Here is a 23,956-nt window from a genome sequence, read left to right as displayed (position 1 = left end):
CTCACTAGGAAAGTACTATCTAGAGGACTCAGACCCTCCAAAAGTTTGAACAGATGTAGGAGACAAGAGACTGCTTGAGAAGAAAAAGGAAAGGCTCAAGGCAGAGGAGAAAAGCAAGGCAGAAGACAGTGTGCTCTACCCCACAGCTGGCTGTGCTCCCTCAGTGCCCAGACTCTGCTACCAGCCAAGTGCCTTTCTCCCCCTTCTTAGAGATGCCCGAAAATTGTGGGCTCTGTGAGCCTCCCCAGGCCCCAGCTGTACTCTGCACATTTCCCGTTATTATGATTTTATTAAATTTATTTTTTCATTGTAAAAGTAATATTAAAAAAGCAATATACGCATATTAAAGGAAATTTGGAAAAAGGAGGAACTGAGAAAAAAATTATTCATAATCCCAAGTGCCTAACCCAGAATCTTTTTTTTCCCCTTTAACCCAGAATCTTAAAGACTCTCTTGGTGCATTTTTTTTCTTTTCCATATCTTTTGTTTATTCTTTAATATGCGTGTGTTTGCTATGATTGTGGGTGTCCATGACTTGTTTTGGGTTTTTTGTTTGTTTGTTTGTTTTTGCCTTTTGTCTTCACCCCCTCTGCAACCTCCCAGACATCTTTATTGCACATCTATTGTAAAAGCAACAACGTAGTCATTACTGAAAATTTAGAAATTTCAGAGAACCTAAAAAAGGAAAAACAACCCAGGAGCCTTGGCCACTTTTGTTAGCATTCTTACGTGTTTATAATTTATCTTATCTTCTGATCACAGATATTAAGAAAGATAAGTGAATTCACCAAGTAAAAGATTCAACTAATTTTGAAGTAGACAAACAAACTACGGAAAATCCCCCATTACCAAACCTTTCCCCTCCCTCGGTAAAGAGGGCTGTGTTAGCCGGCTGGAGCGTCCGGGTCTAAGTCCATACTGGCTCGCTCACGGCAGGCACGTCCATGCATGTGGTTAGAGTGTGCTTTCTGGGGTAGGTGGGCCCTCATGGGCTTGCACAGCCTGGCGTTCCTCTGTGTTCCTTGCGTTCCAGCTCACCTATCTTGGAGACTGTACAGGCCCCGTATCCATGTCCATAACCCACGCTGAAGACAAGCACTTTATATCTTTGTGGGGAATCGTGGTTTTGTGTGGAAAGCCCCTGTGTGGAGATCCTTGTGGTCAAGGGTGATCATTTCTTTGTGGTGATTTCTAGAAGTAGAATCAGTTGCCTGGCTAAAAGTTATGAGCATTTAAGCTTTTAATAGTTAGTTATTGTCAAACTGTCCTCAGTGAATCAAGAAGTGTGCATTCCTGCTGCCGGTGTGAGCACAAACCAGGCTCACACCCACGCTGGATCGCATCTTATTTGCTTAACACACAGATTCTGGCTTTGTTAAAAATATAGAGGGATATAAATAAATTGAGCCAGATGATAAATACTAGGATCATATTTTTTATCTACTATAAGAGCATTTATCTATAAATGCTATTATAAATGTTTGTAGGGCCTCCCTCCCTTCCCGATGGGCCTCAGTGTGTAGTCTAGGCCGGTCTGGAACTGACCTTCCTCCATCTCAGTGTGCACTCCCAAGTGTGTGCATTACAGGCAGCAGCTATCCCTCCACTCCTGCCTTTATTTCTAAAAGAAGTAACTTTCAGCTGAGCATAGTGCTTATGTGGAAGGTGAAGGGAAGAGGTTTAGGTCTTACAGACCAGGCTAGCCTGGGCTACACAGGACCCCATGTCAAAAAGCAAAACTTCGATAAGAGAGGTAAATAAATAAAAACAGACATTTCAGAATTTGGGAGGGTTTTCTTTCTTCTCTTTTAAACTTCATTGTATAAAACCAGAAAACAGTTAAACTATTTTAAAACACACACACACACGTATGCATGTCACCTATCGTTTGCCCCACCACCACCACCACACGTATGCACGCCGCCCATTGATTTTTCCTGGGCTTATATCCACAGTCTTTTGAAACAAAGACAATGGGAAGTTGGGGAGAAAAGACTGACCCATTTGCTCAACCCTTCCCCAATTTGCATAATTCAGTTTTCTCTGAGATCTTGCTATTATAAATAACACAGTGGTGAGCGTCTGCGTGCCTGGGACTTTTTCTGTGGGTGGATTTATTTCCAAAGTGCTTCTCGGTTTCGGTAGTGCCTGGTACAAAACCGAGGCCTCGTGCTCGTCTGCACTCTACGAGTGAGCGATACCTTCAGCCCCTACGCTGACTTTTTAATATAACTTAGCCCAGGCTGTCACTTATCTAGGGCATTTTATATGTATGCAAGCTGTCCTTTAATTACCTCTGAGTAATCACTTTAGGACTGGGAACAGCTCAGGAAGGCAAGAGGACCGGTCTGTCACAGAGCTGGGTGACCTGTGGCTCAGTTGTCTTTAACCCAGTCCCCATGTGTGTCTTCCTAGGTCTGGGGCTTTCCTCTCGGACCCCTGCTGTGAGTACATCTGAGTCAACCCCAGGTACTGGCACAGGCACCAGTACCCCGTCCACACCCACCACCACCAGCCAGAGCCGCCTCATCGCCTCATCCCCCACCCTCATCTCAGGGATCACCAGCCCCCCACTCCTGGACTCCATCAAGACAATCCAGGGCCACGGTCTGCTTGGCCCCCCCAAGTCTGAACGCGGCCGGAAAAAGATCAAGGCAGAGAACCCAGGGGGTCCCCCTGTCCTTGTTGTCCCGTACCCCATCCTGGCCTCCGGTGAGACCGCAAAGGAGGGCAAGACATACAGGTGGGTGTCTCTTCATATGGGGCCTGGCTGAGGTTGTGGGTGTGTGTGTGCCTGGACCCAGAAAGTGTGGACCCAGGAGTAAGAGTGGAGAGCTTAGATTCAAAGAGCAGAGTAGACCCACACCCATGTATCAGGGAGAAGATGGGAGAGGAAAAGAATTTAACCCCATCAGAGGTGACCCATGGCAGGCAGGACCCTGGGGTGCTGAGAGCGCTGTCCTCCTGAGCCACGTTAAAACACCTTGTGCACTTTCACAAAAAGCTACCGCCAGGGCTGGACCTCTACAAGGTCTGACTTAGTTGGGTGGAGGTGGGAAGGTAGGTACATGTACTTGTCAAAAGGTCCCAGAAAATTCTAACACACAGCCAGGTCACAATGATTTAGCCTGTCAGAACCTCCTTCCCCAGGGCCACAGATATGGCCATAGGCAAGACCTTGCATGTTTCCCTGTGGCTGTATGTACGGTCCCCCAGATAGCTGTTCCCAGATGTCAGAGCTCCCTCCAGACTAGAAGGTGCCTGCGCTGGAACTTGCCCCTGTCTCTCTCAAGCAGGCCTGTGTCCTCTGGACTCCATAAGTAGAATCTGCCCCCTGCAGAGAAGGTCTCCCCGGAGACCTGCCCTTTGAGAGAGGTCTCCCTGGAGACATCCTGATGTGGGTGGGGATCTTCCCAGTTGTGAAGCCGCCTCTTGCCTTGCAGGTGTAAGGTCTGCCCGCTCACCTTTTTCACCAAGTCTGAGATGCAGATCCACTCCAAGTCGCACACCGAGGCCAAGCCCCACAAGTGCCCACACTGCTCCAAGTCCTTTGCCAACGCCTCCTACCTGGCCCAGCACCTGCGAATCCACCTGGGTGTCAAACCCTACCACTGCTCCTACTGTGACAAGTCCTTCCGGCAGCTCTCCCACCTCCAGCAGCATACCAGGTGGGTGCCTCCCTCCCTCCCTCTGCTGTGGGCCCCCGGAGCTCAGCACCAGTGCTAGAACGACTGCAGTCAGGGGGAAGGGACTCTCGGATGTCTGTCGCTCCCAGGGTCAAGACCAGAGTCCTCTGATGGGCCTTTTAGGCCACACTGGATGAAGCCCTTCACTGAGAGTGCCTGGATGGAACCCTCTAGCCTCTCTCATCTCCAGGTCTTTGCACTTAAGCGTGCTTTACTTGACACACCCTGGCCGCCTCTTCTGCACCTCTTCTGCTTGGTCCCATCTCCTCCGTCATAGCTGGAGTGTGGCTTCTGTGTGCCCACAGGTCCTGAGCATCCAAGGACCACTTGTCCCCTTTGAATCAGGGGTAGGCTGCCTCATGCTTGCCTGTGCATTTTTCTACCTCCCTCAATCTTTTGGGAGCTGTGGCAATTCAGGCCTTGGTGTCCTGTATTTCTGTGTCTGTCCCCCGTGGGCAGCAACATGCATGAGTGTTTAGGCGTCTGTTAAGTATTTGTGGAATAGATAGACCCAGTTTGGACATCGAACGTGATTCATCCATGTAACAGACATTTACTCAGTCCCTGTGCTGTGCCAGACAGACTTCTAGGAACAAACCAGACAAATCTCTGCCCGGTGGTGTGCATAGCCTAGCTGAGTGCGTGAAAGGAGGTTTAGGGAGATGGCAGCGTGCTCAAGGGAGAGCAGAGGGACGCCGGAAAGACCGGCGAGTTTAAAAGAGAGAAAGGCTTAGAAGGTCTAGTAGGTGTGTTCCATGCGTTCAGAGGGGAAGTACAGCTTGCTCATGTGACTTAAGTAGGTCGAATGTTACCAGTGCTAATGGGAAAGGACGGTTTGATTGCAGAGTCTGTAACTACTGACAGCTAAAGTTTTCCCCTCCTGTAATGGACTAAAGCTATATATGAAACCGTGTTTTATTGTGAATGTTCCTTTAAAAATTGTTTGGCCTTTGGTGTTAGGAATCAAACCTTTGGCCTCGTGTGTGCTAGGCAAGAGTTCTACCCCCAGCCCTGGTAAATTTTCATTGTGGTGATTTATTTATTTATTTATTTATTTGTACCATGGATTAAACCTAAAACCTTGTGCTTGCTAAGCAAGTTGGCTACCACAGACATTTTAAATGTTCTTTTTTATCCTTTTAAAACAAGGACTTGTTCTATGCTGCTGCTGACGAACCTGCCATTGTCCCTCTGTCTCCGTAGTAGCTAGCTTAATAGTGTGTGCCTGGTCACAGTCGGCCTGGTCACAGGGTTGCTCGTTGCTCGTCTGCCGCCGTGGTCTTTGCAGCGTTTATCTCAGGGTGCAGATGGTTTGCCTTGTCTGTTGTTCTGCTGTGTGTGTAGGTTCAGTGGTAAGAATGCATCGGCCCAGAGAAAGCCATCAGCCTAATTCCCATCTCTGGGCCTCCCCAGTCACAGATTTGACTGTGGATATGTTCCAGCAATTTTCTGATGGTGTCATGCCTTGATTTTTTTTTTTAATTGGCTGCTCTAATGTACATAGGTATGTGAGACATGGTATCAAGGAATAAACAAAGAGCTTCTGGTAGCATGGTTTGGAGAATTACAGCATTTGGTACAAAATACTGTCAGGAGACTCTGCCAAGTCCCCGGGCCAGAATTTTCATCATTGTGTATATGTGATTTAAAAAAAATATTATTAGGGATCAGTGAACAACTAACTAAGTGATTTCACCTCTGCCCGATTGTAGGATAGCAGGGATCCCCCCCCCACACACACACACACACCTTTGGGAGACCAAGGCTCTTGTGTCAAGGCTCTCGGGCTGTTTCTTGTTCTGTTTGGTTTGTCTTTAGAAAGGGGTAATAAGGCACAAGTAGCAGAGATAGGAGGATCGGGATTTCAAGGCTAGCTTCAGTCACATAGCAAGTTCAAGGCTAGCCTGGGCTACATGAGATCCTGTTTCAAGAACAGAACAAAACCAATCAACAATTTTTAAAAAAGACTTATTTATTTTATGTATGTGAGTATGCTGTCGCTCTCTTCAGACACACCAGAAGAGGGCATCAGATTCCATCACAGATGGTTGTGAGCCACCATGTGGGTGCTGGGAATTGAACTCAGGACCTCTGGAAGAGCAGTCAGTGCTCTTAACCGTTGAGCCATCTCTCCAGCCCCTGACAACCTTTTTTTTTTTTTTTTTAATAACATAAGGCTTTGCCTCCCCAGGCTGTGGAGCATATCCAGCCATTTACCATGGTGGCCTCACTCTCGCAGGACGCTCTGTCCTATCAGACTTGTCATGCCTAATTAAATGAGATTTGTCTTTAAATGTGACATTTCTGGCATGGTCACGGTTACAAATTTGATTTAGACAGTTGTATCCTGTTAGAAAGGAGGAGGCTCCTTAGGAGCCTGCTCACAGAGCTAATGATGGTGAAGTGTGTGTGAGTGTGTGTGTGTGGGGGGGTCTCCCCAGGCAGAGAGAGGGTCTCACTGAAGTGCCATTCTGTGTGGTTTTGTAGATGAGGCCAGTCACGTGCATCCATCGTTTTTTTCAGAAAGATGTGATTTTAAATTCTCCTTGGTAGTTTACTCGTATCTAAGGATGTGAAGTTTCTGTAGCAGCCCCCCTCCTCCGTGAATCTGAAGGGTTAAATGAAGCAGGCTGTTTGGAGACTGTTTCATTCCATCTTGTTAAATATAGCTTCCTAAATGAAGAGTCGGAGGCAGACCACGTAGACCAAGTAGAGGGTGGTTCTCTTGGGTTCTTTAAACAATGAAATATTTAACCACGATGAAATTGGCTTCGTTCTCCTTGGAGATAAATCCCTGTCTTCTGACACCATGTCTGTCAGTCCACTGGGCTATGCTGTCCTTATCAAGAGCAAAGACTCAGGCAGGCAGCGTCAGTTCTCAGGCTGATAGCACATTCAAGGCCCGGGAACTGAGGTCTGCTCCAGGCCTTTCTCAGGCTCCATTTTCTTGATTTTCGTTGGGAAGACTCTGGAAGTTTCTGACCTGCTGCTCAGGGAAGAAGCCCTAAGGCAGACGTGAGGGGCCCAGAGAGCTTTGGATAGGACTGCATGGTTCTGCCCCATCAGCAAGATCTGGAGGGAGCGTGGAGCCCACCGTTAAGGTCTCTCCTGTGCTATCCTTTGTACTAAGAACACGATGCACGCAGTAAGGCTGGCTCACCACCTTCAGAGGCCTTCAGTTTATCCTCTATAGCTAATTGAGAAAGGCATTTTATATCTAGGAAGAATTCTTGTGTGTCTGTGGTTCAGGGGATCAAACCCAAGGCCTTGGGCAAGCATCTACCACTAAGCCGCATGTGCGCACATGCGTGGGTGGGTGGGTGATGTATGTATCTGTGTATACACATACGTGGATACATCCATGAGCACATGTGCAGAGGCCAGGGGAAGAGATCTGGGCCTCTCCTGTCATTGGCAACCTTACTCCTTGAGACAAGGTCTCTGGCTGAGCCTGGGGTCATGCTGGCATCCAGCCAGGCCTGGCCTTCTTCCTGTCTCTGCCCTCACCTTCCACACTGGGATTGTGAGTGTGAGTTTAGCCACACCCAGCTTTTGTGTGGGTGCTGGGGATTCAGAGTAAGGCTCTCACGCTTGCCCCCTGGTCCCCAACCCTGGAGACGTGTAACAGTCTGGTTTTGATTGTCTGAAACGGTCTCACTATGCGCCTTTGGCTAGTTGGGAACTGGCTCTGTAGTACAGGCTGCTCCCAGACTTCCAGAGATGCCCTTGTTTCTGTCCTCTAGGTGCCAGGATGAAAGGATTGTGGCCCTGTGCCCAGCTAAGATATGTTTTGTTGACATGTTCTGGGGCAATATCTGTACATTAGCATCTTTGGTCCATCTTAAAAAGTATATGCTGTGGGCTGGAGAGATGGCTCAGTGAGCAAGGGGACTTGCAGCCAAACCCACCTGTTATTCTAGTTATAGAGATCTGGAATTGCCGTGGTGGAAGGAGAGAACTGACTCTTTGCAGTTTGTCTTCTGATCTCTGCACGTGCACTGTGACATTAGGGTGTGTGAGCATGCATGCCTGGACACATACATCCACAAAATAAATACATCAAGGCAGTAAACTGTTTTCGGAAGAACAAGCCATGTGTGCTGGGATTGGGAGCTGGAGGCCCAAGTGTCAGAAGTTCAAGGCCACCCCCAGCTACTTAGTAAATCAGAGGTCTGGGTTATATAAGACTCTGACTCCAAACAACAAGCAGAATGGGAACAAAAGATCTATTTGCATTAGATATGCGTATATGTATGAAGTGAACCCATGGGCACTTAGCTTCCTGTTTGGGGATTTGCTCCGTTCTGAGGCTGTGGACTTCATCGGGCGTTTGTAGTCTTATGTCCAACTAACTGGAAACAGGGAGGGTGCACACACACATATTGATAACTACAGCTAGGAACTGAGTCATTTGGCTTTCTTAAGTCTGTTGACAATAATTACAATATTAAACAGCTGTTCAGCACCAAGGGGCCCCTAGGCGCCCAACACACAGTGCTTTAACACAGGCGGAGCCCCTGAAGTCTTTGTGTGTGGTGAGTGTATTTCTTCCTAGGAGAGGGTGTGAAAGGAGAGAGAACCCTCAATACTGACTTACTCCATCTACCCTCATTTTAATTATGAAATACAAGATAGTTAAAGGCACACAGTAGTAGGAAATGCCGGAGTGTGGGGGCTCGTGTCTGAAATCCCAGCAAGAAGGAGGCTGAGTGAGGCAGGAAGAATACCATGAAGTGCAGGCCAGCCTGGGCTAGAGTGAGACCCTCCTTAAAAACAAAACAAGGGTTGGAGAGATGGCTCAGCTGTTAAGCGCACTGACTGCTCTTCCAGAGGCCTGAATTCAATTCCCAGCACCCACATGGTGGTTCACAACCATCTGTAATGGGATGTAATGCCCTCCTCTTGTGTGTCTGAAGGGAGCAACAGTGTACTCACATACATAAAATTAATAAATCTTCAAAAGGAGGTTGGTGAGATGGCTCGGCTGGTGAAGACACTCTGCCAGGCATAATGATATAGGGTTTTGGTTTTAGGTTTGGGTTGTTTGTTTGTTTATCAAGACAGGGTTTCCCTGTGTTGCCCTGGCTGTTCTGGAACTCACTGTGTAGACCAGGCTAGCCTTGAACTCAGAAATCTGCCTGCCTCTGCCTCCCAAGTGCTGGGATTAAAGATGTGCGTCACCACTGCCTGGCAGTGACGTAGGTTTGATGTCTGCAGCTCACATGGTGGAGAGTCGTCTCCCCTAACCCTGCGATGGTGGTTTTTAAACAGCCTTAGATGGAATCTTTTGTACCCACGAACTTCATCATTATCCCTATTTTATACATGAAGACTTGGAACTCAGGGAGACAAGAAGTAGTGGAAGTGTGATTCACTACGTGGCCTGGGCTTCAGGAGGAAGGGAGTGTGTGTCTGGGTCTGTACTGCTAGGGCCGTGTGGAGGGCAAGCATTAGGTAAGAGAGCGGGTCTGGTTTTGAGGTCCCCACATGGGGCTGGGATCATGGGATTCGGGGTGGGGGGCAGGCAGCATACCTGTTTCTGCTGACTTGTCTTGTGTTTGAAGAGGGACTGGCCCGAGGTCAAACTGAACATCCTACCTTACAGATGGGGGAGCCAAGGCTGTAAGCTCTGCTAGCAGGAAGATGCTAGGAACAGGATCCTGGTGATGGGCGTGGCCTGACATTCAGGGCTGGAAACTGAGAGCTTTGTGGGTAGTGGGAACAGGCAGTCCAGTCCTTTGTCCAATGGCTACCCTCCTTGAATATGTTTCTGAGGTGTCCCTGAGCTGGCAGCCTCATACAGGGATAAGTCAGTGGGAGGGGCCAGGCCTTGGACCAAGGGGATCCCCTCCATGATTCCAGAGCGACAAGGCCAGTGTGTGTGGACATGGCCCCACGTACCAGCAGAGGGCAAAGGCCTTCCTGAGGCTCAAGGCTATATGTGTGCCACGGAAGGAAATGTAATACAGAAATCAGGGACAGAGAGGAGGTCTCAGAAACTAAGGCAGAATGTGAGCCGGCCCTGAATGCTAGGATAAGGGCTGAGGACCCTGTTCCAGACAAACAGGGACATAGTGGGGGTTTCTGAGCCAGGACACAACATGGGCAGGCTCTAGGGATGATATCATATAGCTGAAGTCAGGAGGCTACTGAGACTGAAGACCTACGGCGGACGCTGGGCAGTTGGAACAGTCGGGTGCTCAGAGGCCAGAGTGGGTAGTTTGCTGGTGAAGAGCCCAAGTCCCTGGAGGACCACACGGTAGTCAACCAACCAACAGTCAAGCAACACCCTCGGGCAAGAGCCTGAATCTTATATGAATCTTATTTCTGCTGTCAGTGGCTAACTTTAGAGGTGAGGAACCTTCTCCGTCTGTAGTCCCCAGCTGTCTATTGCGCTATGTCAGACCCTGGGGAGAAGGCAGAGAATAAAACCCAGAGAGGTCTCGCTCTCACGGAGGGAGCCGAGAGAACCGAGACTGTAGGCTATCACAGGGATCCGAGGGAGTGGGAAACTGTGTTCAGACCAGTGGCAGAGTCCAGAGAAGGATGCTGGCGGCCTTTGCAGCCCTAGCTCTTGTTTGGGAGCCTACTCTTGACCACCAGAGAAAGCAAGTTGAAGGCTGGAGAGAGAGAGAGTACTCCAGCAGCAGAGGTGTAGCTGCGGCCAGGCTCGGGGGCTGGAACTGCTGTGGGGTGTGGCAGGGGTAATTCCCTCACTGGGCATGCTCTTGCAGAATCCACACAGGCGACAGACCCTACAAGTGCCCGCATCCTGGCTGCGAAAAGGCTTTCACTCAGCTCTCCAACCTCCAGGTGAGTGCCCCACCCCACCCACCCCCCACTACCACCCGCGCCCACCCCCTTCCAGGGGCCCAAGCAAGGGGGTGGATGTTGGGTAGAGTCAGCGCCTCACAGCCCCTTACCGTGCCCTTTACAGTCTCACCAGCGCCAGCACAATAAGGACAAGCCCTACAAATGTCCCAACTGCTACCGGGCCTACTCAGACTCCGCCTCCCTCCAGATCCACCTCTCCGCCCATGCCATCAAGCACGCCAAGGCCTACTGCTGCAGCATGTGCGGGCGGGCCTACACCTCGGTGAGTCTTGCTGCCTGGCGCCAAGTTCCAAAGCCTAGGGGCAGGACTGTGGGCCTGGGATTCTCTTCTTAGCCTAGGAGCGTCTTAGCCCACGCTTCCTACTTGGGACAGCTGCAATACCCGCCAAGTCCAGCAGGGGGCACAGTCCCATAGCCAGAGCCACCTATCCTTCGGAGAAAGGGGACCAGAGATGGTTCCTGGGTGGGAAAATCCTCCAGTGGAGAGCCTTGGATACTCAAGTAACTCAGTTATGCGCACGCTTCTAGCCCTTTGACTGTTCTGGGAACACCACCATAGCCAAGAGTGTTCACGAGTAATACTGTCTCCTCTCCTCCCGCTATCGAGTGGTTATTCTCAGGGCTTCTGGCTAACAGGCATATCAGCGAGCCAGTGACTCATTCGTTAGTGTTCACTGGCCACTGAGCCAGACACTAAGGAGACAGGAAACGCAGATCAGATAGGGACTTTAGGGACTACTGATGGTGGCAGGGATTAAATACATTATCACAGGTAAGCTTTTACTGACAGGCAGAGGTTACTGTTTCAAAGCAGAGCTGACTGCTCAGATCTGCCCCAAGGACCCTGAGCAGGAGGCTCTTCTGGGGCTGGACACTTCCTTGTGTCTGGTAAGAACTAAAGAACTAAAGAACTTCTGTATCTACCCACTGGGTGCCAGTAGCAACCTCTCCTTTCCAAGATGAGGTCACCAGAAGCATCCAGACACTCCATGTGTCCACCGGAGGGGCAGCCCTCTTTTCTTGTTGAGAGCGAGTGTTTTGAGAGACGGTAAAGAGTCTGAGGAGACAAAGTTAGGGACAGTCCAAATAATAAGGTCTTTTGAGGAAGGGACACATAATAGCTTTCTGTCATGGTAACAGAATACCCCAGATGGTGGATTTAGAAGATGAACGGTTTGTTTTGGCTCCGGGATATGAAGGTTTCAGTCCACGGTCAGGTCCTCGTGTTTTCTCATCGTACACGTCGCTGACTGTCCTCAGCCCCTGCTCTCTGAAGCAAAATCCAGACACGCTATTATTTTGTTTGTAAAAGCTTTATGTCTCAAAGGGCCGTGGCTCCTTTTTAAAACATACCCATAATATCTCTATAACCCTTATTCAGAGGCCCGTTGTCCAGTACCCAGACAGCATAGACATATTCATTTGTCTCCTAAATGCCATATTTTTATTTATAGAATTTATTTTTTTTTATTTATTTATTTATTTTTTTTGGTTTTTCGAGACAGGGTTTCTCTTTATAGCTCTGGCTGTCCTGGAGCTCACTTTGTAGACCAGGTTGGCCTCGAACTCAGAAATTCGCCTGCCTCTGCCTCCCGAGTGCTGGGATTAAAGGCGTGCGCCACCACACCCGGCTTAGAATTTATTTTTAAAGAGCAAGACCCAAATAAGATTCCTATATTATCCTATGTCTTAATTAGGGTTTTGTTGTTGTTAAGAGACACCATGACCACAGCAACAATTATAAAGGAAAACATTTAACTGGGGCTAGCTTACAGTTGAGAAGTTTGGTCCATTATCGTCATGGAGGAAAACATGGCGGCACACAGGCAGGCATGGTGCTGGAGAAGGAGCTGACAGTTCTACGTCTTGATCCACAGGCAGCAGAAGGAGACTGTGTGCCACACTGGGTGTAGCTTGAGCATAGGAGACTTCAAAGTGCCGCCCCCATAGTGACATACTTCCTCCAACAAGGCCACGTCTCCCAATAGTGCCACTCCCCATGGGCCAAGCATTCACACACAGGAGTCTGTGGGGGCCATCTCTGTCCAAACCACCACAGCCTGTGTCAGTGTCTTTTAGGGCCCAGCTTGCCTCGCCCCACTCCTTACCTTGTACTCACTGGAAACTGGTTTCTGTCGTGGCTGTTGCTGACTGCTTCCTCTGGGATATGTAGCACCTTGCTACATTCCTAGGCTCTCTCAGTCTCTGCCTGGCGACCTGTCTTGAGTGGCAGCCAGGGTATGTTACCTTGCTCCTGGCCAGAGCCAATGGAGGATGTGGGCATGCAGACAGACAGCCCAGGTCACCTCACCGATCCAGTGATGATGCCCCAGGGCAGGGCAAGTGGGGAATAGGATGACGTGGGTGTGGCTTTACCCCCAAGAGAGGGTCACCTGGAGGTTTACAGGGACTCGGACTCCTGCTTCTAACTGGAATAAAATGTTAAGACTGGGAAGGAGTGTCCCCATAGGGCTCTAGAGACAGCTCCTACTTACAGAGGAGGAAATGGAGGCTTGGGAGCAGGTCGGGGGACATGACTTGCCCTGATGCTAAGAAATGGCAGAACTCAACTCCTGCCAGGCCCCTGCCTCAACCCCACAGGGAACACACAGTTATAGGTTGGAATGGCAAGCAGAGCTGGAGATTGCAGGGCTTGGGTGGAATCTGTTGAGGGTGAGCGTAGTTGCCAGTCAGCCTTGTCCCACTCCTCCAGCAAGCACTGTGTAGGACTGGACTCCAGCAAAGCAAAGATCACCCCAACATCAATAGAACCCTTAGAACCCATTCCAAGGTCCACCTGAGCTCCAAGGCTGTGGCTGCAGTGAGCTGCCCTCTAGTGGCTGAATTTGGAACTACAGCCTCTGTTGTGATGGCTTCTGCATATTCCTTCTGTCCACAGGAGACCTACCTGATGAAGCACATGTCCAAACACACAGTGGTGGAACACCTGGTGAGCCATCACTCACCCCAGAGGACCGAGTCCCCCGGCATCCCGGTGCGAATCTCTCTGATCTGAGCCACCTGCGGCGGCGCCCCGCCCACTTGGCAGACACAGACCCAGGCAGCACCCAGCCTAATTCCCGCTGGGGCCTCCAGGAACCACCAAGCTCTCTCACGACCTTCCAAACCTGCCAGAAAGCTTGGTCCACAGAAGCCCTCCCTGGCTGGCTCCTGGCAGCCAGGCCAACTGCAAGATTCTGGACTGTTCTGGTGGCATCCAAAGACGATCTCAGAGCACTTTGAACCTGTCTGTTGGGTTTTCTTTTTGTTCCCCCTCCCTCACTTGCTTCACTGTTTCTTGTTTTTAAGTTTGTTTTGGAAATAACAAAAAGGATATTTATTGGCCAGAATGTTGGTGCTGCTAAGAACGGGAAATTAAAAGGACTGGACAGACGGATACAGAGAACCAGAGGGCAGCGTGGGAACTTCTCTGGCCAAAACCTCAGGTCTTGAGGGGAGGCCTGGGGTTCTGGACTTCAAAGGGGACACCCTCCCTCAGGTGGGAGGAGACAGGAGACAGCTGGAGTGAGCCCTTCACCCGTCACCCAGTCAAACTGCCTGAGCTTTGCCCTAGCCTTCGTGAGCAGAGGGCACAGCAGCTGCCAGGCCTGCCTGGCTTTAGGGCACGGAAATGAGAGAGGTCTGGAGACCCGCGGGACCAAAGGGTGCAGTGACGGCTGGGTGGCAAGCCCAGGGAATGGGTTGGGGGCGTGCCAGGTGAGAACTGGCCCCTCCCCTGCTGCCCTGAAGACCACCCCAGTCTACCTCGGTGCTGGCCAGGAAACCTATCGGCTACCTCTCCCACCACTCCAGACTGTGGGCAGGGGGATGGAGAGGGAGGGGGCCTGGGACTAAGTGCCCTTTCCAGAATTTCCTTCAGAAGGGTACAGTGCCCAGGGAGGGGTTGTCCTTCTCGACACAGATGAGGACTCCCCAACCCAGACCCCAGGCCCTGCGGCAGGGATAGGAGCCTCCAAAGGAGGACCCAGGAGCAGACCCTGCCCCCAGCCCCCCAAGACATATCCCAATCCGAAAGCCATGCGTGTCCGTGTATATAGGAACTATGTACAGAACCCAGAGAAGCCCCCTTCCACATCACCCCCAGAGAAGAAAACTAGACAAAACTCATCTATATATTCTGTACCTGGAGTCCGTTTGAATATTAACTGTGTTATTTTTATACACTTTTTAAGCCTTAACTCGCCATTGATTTACCAGTTTAACGTTTCCTGGGGTTTCTTTTCCACTGGGAGGGGGGGTCTCAGCCCCCCACCCCCACCCCTTTGTTTGACTTGCGTCGTCTGATACTCCGTATTGTAGCTTTTGTCCGCATGTTACTACCCTGTAAATATGCTGTTCCAATACTGTTAACAGCCTTTGCTTTTTTTCTATGGGACCTCCAGGCCACCATATTTAGAAATAGTTACCTTATTAAAAAAGAGAAAACAGTCTGTCGGCTTTTCAGTCTGCATCTCGGTGGCAGGGAGGCGAGGGCACGTGGCCCTCGGAGCACCGGGACAGGAGCTTCTATTCTATTCAAAGAAGGCAGTGAAGCCAAAGAAGTTGGGTGTGGGAGAGGACTTAGGGGGGCAGAGAGGACGGGATGCAGTCGCTCTGCTCCTTGTATTTGTCTGACGTGAAGAATGCACTGCGTATACTCGCCAGGTGGTGGCGGTGAGGAGAGCAGGCAGGACCGCCTTGGCACGACTCTGCTCCAGGCTAGGGAAGGAAGGTGATGGCCGCTCACTGTGAGCTTTCATGCTTTGTGCTGGAATGCTACTTAACGTTCCCACCCCCAACCCCAGGAAGGGACTGCATTTTGCCCAGTTGAGTGGCAGGGGAGTTGCACATAGCCAGTTTTTCTCATTTTGAGATGGGTACGCTGCCTCCTGTTTCCCCACCTTCTGATCATCCACCCCAAGGTCTGGTTTGTGGAAGCTGCTCTAGGGTTGGGGTAGGATGGGCTCCTGAAATTACATCCACATAGGTTTTCCTCCATGGTGGAGTTAGTGTGTTGATGTCTAGAAGGAGGAGGAGGAGGAGACAAGAATTATTCCCACCGAGTTGACCAAGGTTGGCCCTGTGGAGGTATCCTACTGTCTCGGCTCCTGGTCATCACAGAGCCGGTATCTGAAGTTCATCTCCCCAGGAAGGAATCAGAACATGTGTTAGACTCTGTCACTGTGACAAATACCTGGGATGGGGTGGGACAGTTCACAGGAGGACCGATTGTTTCTGGCTTCTGGTCTCAGTCCAGTGGCTCTTGGCCATCAGTTTAGGCCTGAGGCTTGAACATGGAGGGGAGAGGGGTATGTAGTGGGAGATGCTCACCCCTGTGGCAGTCAGGATGCAGAGAGACAGGAATGAACGGGGATGAGGTATGCCCTCTATTGTTTCTGGGTCTGTATAGGGCCAGCATCAGTGTTGAAGGATGTGGATGCAGGGGAATGGATAAATTCTCTGCCTGACTGTAAAATGGGGGGGGGGCTTCAGGTTCTCACAACAGCGTGCCCGTTCCCGCCTAAAACCCAGAGAGCACAGGGTCCGGTTTTCACAGTCCCATCCACACTCCAGCCTTCCAAGCTCCCAGAAGACTTTCCCAAGAGCTCTGCCTACAGCATTCTAGGCTTTGTCAAGACTTTTCCCAAAATCTTCCCACAAACCAATCCCAAAGGCTTCAGATAGTCACAGTGAGGACCTAATACTCTGGTATACATTTTCCTTTTCCTTTTCCTTTTCCTTTTCCTTTTCCTTTTCCTTTTCCTTTTCCTTTTCCTTTTCCTTTTCCTTTTCCTTTTTCTTTTTCTTTTTCTTTTTCTTTTCCTTTTTTTGGTTTTTCGAGACAGGCTTTCTCTGCGTAGCCCTGGCTGTCCTGGAACTCACTTTGTAGACCAGGCTGGCCTCGAACTCAGAAATCTGCCCGCCTCTGCCTCCCAAGTGCTGGGATTAAAGGCATGTGTCACCACGCCCCGCTTCTTTTTCTTTTTAAAGATTTATTTATTTATTATATGTGTGTACACTGTAGTTGTATTCAGATACCCCAGAAGAGGGCATCAGATCTCATTACGGATGGTTGGTGAACCACCGTGTGGTTGCTGGGATTTGAACTCAGGACCTTCGGAAGAGCAGTCAGTGCTCTTAACCCCTGAGCCATCTCTCTGGTCCCCCTGGTATAAATTTTTCATGTTACAGACTTTTCATCCTTCTCATCCTGTAACAAATACCAGATCGTTAATAGGTACAGCCCCTCGCTGGCTGGCTGGGACTGTGGGAGGCAGAACATCCATGTGGAAGGGTATGGCCGAGTACAGCTGCTCACCTCAGAGAGAGGGAGAGAGAGAGAGAGAGAGAGAGAGAGAGGTGAGAGGCATCGTGACCTCGTGGTTGACATGTGGTTGATGACCTGCTTCCACCAGCCAGGCTCTATGTCCCCAAATGTCATCATATTACAAGTTCCTGAATGGGTAAATCCATTGATTGCATCGCAGCCTTCAAGAGTTGCCTCCACCCTTGAGGACTAAGAATGGAAGTAGCATAGACCCACCATGTTTTGGGAACCTCACAGGCCTCTGGTCTTTCTCTAAGGTTGATCTCCTCTGTTCTTGTATGCCAGAAAGAGCTGGACTCTGGCAGCTGTATCTGTGTCACATTACCAACACGATTCACAGCTGATTGGCCAGAGATTGACCACCTGACTCAGTAAGTCCCCACACAGAGGCGACCAGAAGTGCAGTGGCCGCCCTGGCTCATTAGAACAGGTGGTGCGTAGCTCCTCCCCAACTATACATTCAGGAGTGTTGGTGGCTTGCCATTAACCATGATGTGTTTGCTGTGTCCACAAGTGTGGAGGCCAGAGGTTTACCTCGAATGACCTTCTTCAGGCTCTGCTCTGTGCACTGTCTTAGTCTTAGGCTATCTCACTTCCCCGATGCTTACTGAATGGGCTGGCCGGCCCGGAGCATAAGAATCTGCCTGTCTTTGCCTCCCCAGCTCCAGCCTTTGGATCCTCAGGCTTGCACAGGAAACACTTGGCCAGCACAGCCCATCTCCTATTTTCCTGAAGCATCAGTTGATAAGTATTTACCAGCAAGTCATTGTTTGACAGTGCCTCTCCAGTCTGCTGCTCCACTCCCTGTTAGTTAAGAGATGGTGGGTAGCTGAACTGGGAGATCCTGGAGACCAGGTGCCGGGATGGCTGAGTTCAGCCAGACTCAAGCAGAAGACAAAAGAGGCAGAGCATGTCGAAATGGCCAGAGGAGACTGAGAATGGTGGTCGCCTCAGTTCCGAAGACTCCCAGTCTTCAGTCTCCGGCCATATTTCATTTCCTGTTTGTCCTTGGCGTTCAGGAACGTAAGCTGTGAGTGGTGTGACCATGCGTCATTTATTTGGCCTCTCAATGCCTGATTGCACCTTTTGTCAAATGAGATTAATAATAGCAGCCATTAGGAAGGTGGATGTAAGGTAATGCCAACCCGCAGGTGTGAAACACGTGAACATGTTCCAGGCATGTAGCATCATCACCCCCACCCCTACCTCACACCACCACCACCACCACCACCACCACCACCACCCCCCCACCCCAGCCCCGTCCATAGACAACTGGAGTTTCTCAGGAGTTTCAGGGTAGGACCTGTACTGGTACAGCAGAGTGGGGGCTCCTGGCCACATCTAGATTTTGGCTGTAGTGCTGATGTAGTCAATGAACAAGATTCTGATTTTCATCCTCTCTGCTAGGAGTCTACGGGCAAGTCCTGTGAACTCAAGGACAGCGGTGGCCATCATGGAAATGTCTGTAGAGGTGGGGGGTTCCTTCCTTCCTGTTTGGCTGCCAAGCATCTGTAACTCCTGCCTCTAAGAGGGGCAGGGAACTAACTGTTCCCAAGGAGGTACCATCTTACTCCACCCTGCCCTTTCCTGCATCCTCTCCCCCGTCCTCAGAGGGTCTGCCTCAGAGTCTGGGTCTTAGAAAATCTTGCTCATTCTATAAACCTTACTCCTCTGTAAACCTGGGATCCTCTGTTCTCAGGAGCATTAGTCTCTCTCTCTCTCTCTCTCTCTCTCTCCTCTCTGACCTTGCTTGCCATGGGGACAGGCAGAGAAGGGGAGGGAACAAATAGACACTTATTTGACTGAGCGAACCCCAGCGCCCCGTGTCTGTGTCTTTCTTACAGAATGGTACTGAATGCATGGATGAGGGACCTCAGCCACTTCCTCCTCTTCTTCCTCTTCCTACTCTCTCTTTCCTTCTTTTCCTTTCTTTTCTTTTTTTAATTATCCACTCAATAGAAGAAAATATCATACGGAACATTTTGAAATTACTTGTTTGTTATAGCATTCCTCAAATATGCACAAGCTGTGCTGCGGCCACGGGAGATAATGTATGACTGGAACGCCTGCTTGCCTTTCTTAGTGGCTCCCTCCTAAAGGGGGTTGGGCTGGAAGGAAGATCTAACTCTCATTCTTCCACGGCTGATGTCACAAGGGCCCGAATGGGTCCTGTGTCTGGGCAGTTTGGTCCCTCTTTGTGCCCCAGTCTCCTCATGTTAAAAATATCACGGCAAAAGAAGCACTCAGGAAGGTCAGAGGTGAAAGGGGCTAGGGGAAGGGTCTCATCCCTTCCTGGGGCCCTGGGTGGTGGTAAGCAGTGTGGAAAATCTCTCACAATTAGTACACGTGTTAACAATAAGTCCTTCAACCCCCTACTGTTAACATTCTCCTGGAGCTCGCTGTCCTGGAAGTAAGCACTGTCAACTTGACTCCCATGCCAGCAGGTGTTGGACTACCCCCATGCTGGCACCCTTTGTCTTGCACAGCCCATGGACACCTTGAGAGTCCCACACAACAGTCAGAGCTCCTTAAGGCACAGCCATAAAACCATGGTGATTTGAAACAGACCTTCTGCTGCCAAAGCCTTTGAGAACTCCAGAAGACTCCATACCCATCACCACACAGAGAAGAGGTCTAGCAGAAGGGATACCTGGGAATATCCCAGAGAGATGAGGCTGGGTCGGTTCAAACATCTCACTTATGGCTACTACACTGGATGTTCAGCTGCCCTTATGGGCCAGCCTGCAGGGGTTGGGGAGGGGAGAAGGGCTGACACTCTCCTGCTGCTTTCCTGACACCGCACTGTTAGGTCCCATGAGAGACTTCCCTTGAATGGCCTTGCCAACAGTGAGGGCTGTCCGGTAACAGGAAGAGCCAGCATAGCAGTGGTGGTGGCAGAGGCAATGACAACCGCGTGACCTGCCAGCCACACAACAGCGGCAAGGGAATTGAAGGGGAAGTGCCCATGGGGCAGGGAGCCAGCCACGCTCCAGACAGGAGAAGCCTGCTTGACGGTGGAAGAAGAGGCAGTCGAAGAAATAAACGCAGGCAGGGACCTGCACACGAACAAGAGGACCAGCAGAGGCAGACAGGACGGAGAGCTGAGGCTGAAGTCGGTGAGGTCCAAGGGATGAGAAATTGCAGATCCTGGTCACAGGAATGGCTCCAGACAGTTGTCAAGCCTCAGATACTAAAGGCTCTGTAGGAGCAACCCTGGTCATTGTCAAGGTGTGGGAACCCCAATATCTAGGTCCACTCAGAAGCTGAGACACTAGCCAAGGGCTAAGGAAGGCCTTGTCCCCAAGGCCTCTGCAAAAGCTTTAATCCTGGTAGGTGGTACTTGCTGCACACTCCCCTGCTGACAAGCACCTGGGATACAAAAGCTGCCAGAACTCTTGCCTTTCCATAATTTGCATCTGGTTGGAGCAAAAAGGCTCTCCAGTCAGCTGACAAAGGGTCTACAGGCCCCAGGCACAGGATCTCTTTTCAATATCTCTGAGTTCCAAAGTCCCCCTTCCCAGAGACGCTAGAAGTGGCTCTAACTGACCAACGGTAGTGCCAAAGATGCTGGGCGCCTGCTTGGCCAGGGAAGGGCTGCTAGTTTCGCACCAGCGTATACTCCTTGGGTGCCCAGAGCAGGCGTGGGTGGTGGATCTCTCTCCTCCAGCTAATTTCCTCTGTCCAGCAGAACTCAGGCGACAGCAGCTTGGTAGGCTTGTTCAGCCAGAAGAACTTGTTGAGGTGGCTCTCGTCGTGCCAGAGCGCCTCAATGCCGCGCTTACGGTCCAGCTGTTGGCCAGTCGCACAGTGGGCCGTCAGCTTGAGCAGCGCAGCCACACTGCCGCCAAACACCGCAGCGTGGTAGTAGAAATCGCCTTCGCTTAACGACAGCGCAGCAGCCGATCGCTTGTCCCTCTCGTAGGGCAGCAGCCACCGTGGCCAGCGGTAGTGCCAGGCGTGCAACTGTGCTACCAAATCTGCCAGCACCTCGGGCCCGAAGTTACCGGTGAAGTACTGGTCCACGTCCAGGCAGAACACAAAGTCAGCTTCTTGGCCCAGCTGCCCTCCCAGAGCCTCGTGTAGCGTGGGCATGCGTGCCATGGACACGTCCTGCCAGCGCCTCTCTCGCTGCACGGGTTTCACCCGCAGCAGGCGACCCTGGCCTAGAGCCACATAGGGCACTGCTTCCAGGCGATCCGTAAACACATAGTACACCACGTTCTGGCCGACCATGAAGTGCTGCTCTGCCGATACCAGGAAGTGTTCCAGGTACTTCTCCAGGTACCTGCCAGGCAGTCAGGCCAGAGTCAGTTCTGACATCCTCCAACCCTGCCCATACCATGCCATGCAATCCCAGATCTTCTGCTTTAAGGCGGTGCATTAAAAGATTGAAAGCTGTCTGTTGGGTGCCTGGATGCTGTCTGTCAGCTGCCTGGATGCATTGCTCTGCCCTGTTTCCCTTGAATATGGACTCCTGATTCCTCTGACCCAGGCAGTACTGAGCTGGACAACCCTTGGGGTTCAGGAGGTGTCTGAAGTACTCTGAGCCTTGTGAAAGGGGGTCCCAGGACCAGAGGCTGCTATGATGTAAGCAAGCCTGTGCTGTTTTTTTTTTTTTTTTTTTTTTTTTTTTGGTTGTTGGGGATTTTTTTTTTTTTCCAAGTCAGGGTTATCTGGGAAGAAAAAACTTCAGCTGAGAAAAATGCCACCATCAGAGTGGCATGTGGGCAATAATGTGGGAGGGACTAGCCTACAAGGGCTACAAGGGTCTGTCCACCCTTGGGTCCTGGGGTGTATAAGAAGGCAGGCTAGAAGCCATTGTGGAGCAAGCCAGTAAGCAGCACTCCTCCATGGCCTCGGCTTCAGTTCCTGCCTCCAGGTTCCTGCCCTGACTTTTTTCTTGATGGGCTACCAACTGAAATAGCTGAGATAAACCCTTTCCTCCCCAGCTGTTTTTAGTTGTGATGTTTATCACTGCAATAGATAAGCAAATGAATTCAAAGCCCAAGCCAGCCATGGAGGGAGCTTATGTGAAGTGAGAGGTATCCAGGGGTCTTTAGTTGTTGATTTCTCGGTTGAGACCCAGATATTCAGTGGTGAACAGCCCCTCTTGTGACTTCCTGAATTCCTGACTATAGCAATTTATTTTAAGCCATAACGTCTGTTGCTTTCCCTTACAAGCATGCTCAGAATACTGATAATTTGCATCCCTCAAAACCTGCAATACCAGAAGTTTGAAGGAATAGTGACCAAGTTGAACAGTTTGAATGTTTGCCACATAGCACGTGCTGCTTTTTTTTTTTAAAAGCTAGAGTCACTTGAACAAATATACAGAATTCTAAGGGGTGGAGGCAAGAATTGTGCCCAGCTTGGAGTTGGGCCAGACCCTTGACTTGCATATGCTCTGCTTCTGGTGGACCCTGCTAAATCTGGGGTCATGGGTCAGCACCTCAGAGTGTAGGGCTCACAGTCCAGGAACTCAGGGAGGTGTCCTGAAATCTTAGTTTCTGGAGCTCCTGGTCCCTAGAGCATTTAGCTTGGCCCCCTAAGGCACACAGGCACATAGGCCCAAGGGTGCACAGCTCTATCCCCTTGCTCTCAGGCCAGCCCTGTGGATCTTTCAGTCACCTTGTGTTGCAGTGGCTCTCCTATCTCTCTCTCTCTCTCTCTCTCTCTCTCTCTCTCTCTCTCTCTCTCTCTCTTTTGTGGGGTTGGGTCATGGTTGGCAAAAACATGTTTTCTGGAGTATCTAGTGGCTCAGAATTCTTTGCCTGGGTTTTTTTTTTTTTTTTTTCTTCCTAGGTGGGTGTTCCCATTCATTTTGAAGGAGCCTCTCCCTACCCTGTCCTGTATTCCATTGCTCTGTGTCTTAGGGTTATAGGTCTGACTCCACACCCAGCCAGGAATCCCCTTTGTATCACTTTGGAAAGTGGTCATCACCCTGAACTCTCCCTCTCGTCCACAATGGGAGGGCACTGTCCTGCCCTTTTCTCTTCCCCCTACCAAGCTCCTTCTATAAGCTTGGGGACTACCCTTTGTATTGCAGGATATTCGATGATGCCATGACCCCTGAGATTATGTTATGGTATGGCTCAGTCCTTAGCACACACCTTTAATCCCTCTGGCTGGAATACAGATATGCCCTTAGTATAATCTTTAGCTCCAAACAATTAAGGTAAAGTTAGTTTATAGAAGGAAACACTCATGCTTAAAAGTGATGTCTAATTAAGTGACAGACAAAGTGATGAATCAGAGAAAGATTTGACAGAATAGGTGCTACATCCACTCCAATAGTGACTCGCATTACAGGTTTAGAAATCTGGAAGCAGTCCTAAGGCAAAGAGTTTCACAGAAACTTAGCCTCCTGGAACCTTGGCATTCCCATAGCACGTATACTCAAAACCTGTCCCCATGTTAGTCTGGTGTATGGATCCCTGTGCTCTCTTTCAGAATTGTTTTATTATACGTGCCTTTAAGGATTGATTTTGACATATAGCTAAGCCTTCGAGAGTGTTCCAATGTCCTAGGCAGTCCTTAAAGCTGACCCTGAGCTTTGAATTCAGTAAGAATGTTACCTATTCAGTAACATTGAAATTCAATTCTAGTAGAGACAGTGAAAATAATTAGGCATTACAATTTACTTGAACAGAGCTAGAAAAGCTCAGGGCTAATCTACATAGTAATTACTTAGAACAATAGCCAAGTCACACCCAAACACAGGAATACACAATGGCCTAGGAAATAGGTAGGTTGTAGTATTATTCATAAAAGGGCTAATAGAAGGGAATTCCCCTGGTATAGGTTTTTTCACTAGGCCCAGAGGAATAACATAATCAGGTATTTACTAACAGACCCCCAGTGGTGGTTTTAACAATAGACTAGTGTAACCTCCCCGCCCCCCAAGCCTGAAGCCTGGCTGAACAGGTTTCACTGTTAGCACAAAGAGAGCATCGGGGGTGGAGTCAGCCACCCTATCGTTCTGCCACTCCCACTGCTACTGCCTGCCGCCTAGCTGTTCCTGAGCTATCACGTGGTCACCTGAAACTGGACTCCAAGGATGATTTGGCGGGAATGGGCCCCTTCCCCTTCTTCATAACCCAGTGTCTGG

The 23,956-nt window shown here is 50.1% G+C and overlaps 2 protein-coding genes across 2 annotated transcripts in view; one reads left to right on the top strand and one right to left on the bottom strand.

Moving 5' to 3' along the window:
* Znf362 (zinc finger protein 362) overlaps positions 1–15,171 on the top strand; it is a 32,097-nt gene extending 16,926 nt beyond the window's left edge. Inside the window, exons 5-9 of the mRNA XM_021159410.2 lie at positions 2,416–2,743; positions 3,444–3,668; positions 10,421–10,499; positions 10,624–10,782; positions 13,420–15,171. Of these exons, the coding sequence (XP_021015069.1) occupies positions 2,416–2,743; positions 3,444–3,668; positions 10,421–10,499; positions 10,624–10,782; positions 13,420–13,536 (908 nt within the window). The 3' untranslated portion in view covers positions 13,537–15,171. The remainder of the gene's footprint in view (positions 1–2,415; positions 2,744–3,443; positions 3,669–10,420; positions 10,500–10,623; positions 10,783–13,419) is intronic.
* A 3,663-nt stretch (positions 15,172–18,834) lies between these two features.
* Positions 18,835–23,956, bottom strand: part of A3galt2 (alpha 1,3-galactosyltransferase 2) — a 16,383-nt gene continuing 11,261 nt past the window's right edge. The window contains exon 5 of the mRNA XM_021159411.1: positions 18,835–21,133. Within this exon, the coding sequence (XP_021015070.1) occupies positions 20,446–21,133 (688 nt within the window). The 3' untranslated portion in view covers positions 18,835–20,445. The remainder of the gene's footprint in view (positions 21,134–23,956) is intronic.

Source organism: Mus caroli, chromosome 4, assembly GCF_900094665.2.
Source record: "Mus caroli chromosome 4, CAROLI_EIJ_v1.1, whole genome shotgun sequence".
NCBI lineage: Eukaryota > Metazoa > Chordata > Mammalia > Rodentia > Muridae > Mus > Mus caroli.
Note: the sequence above shows the minus strand (reverse complement) of the source record. Positions and strands in the feature narration are given on the sequence as shown.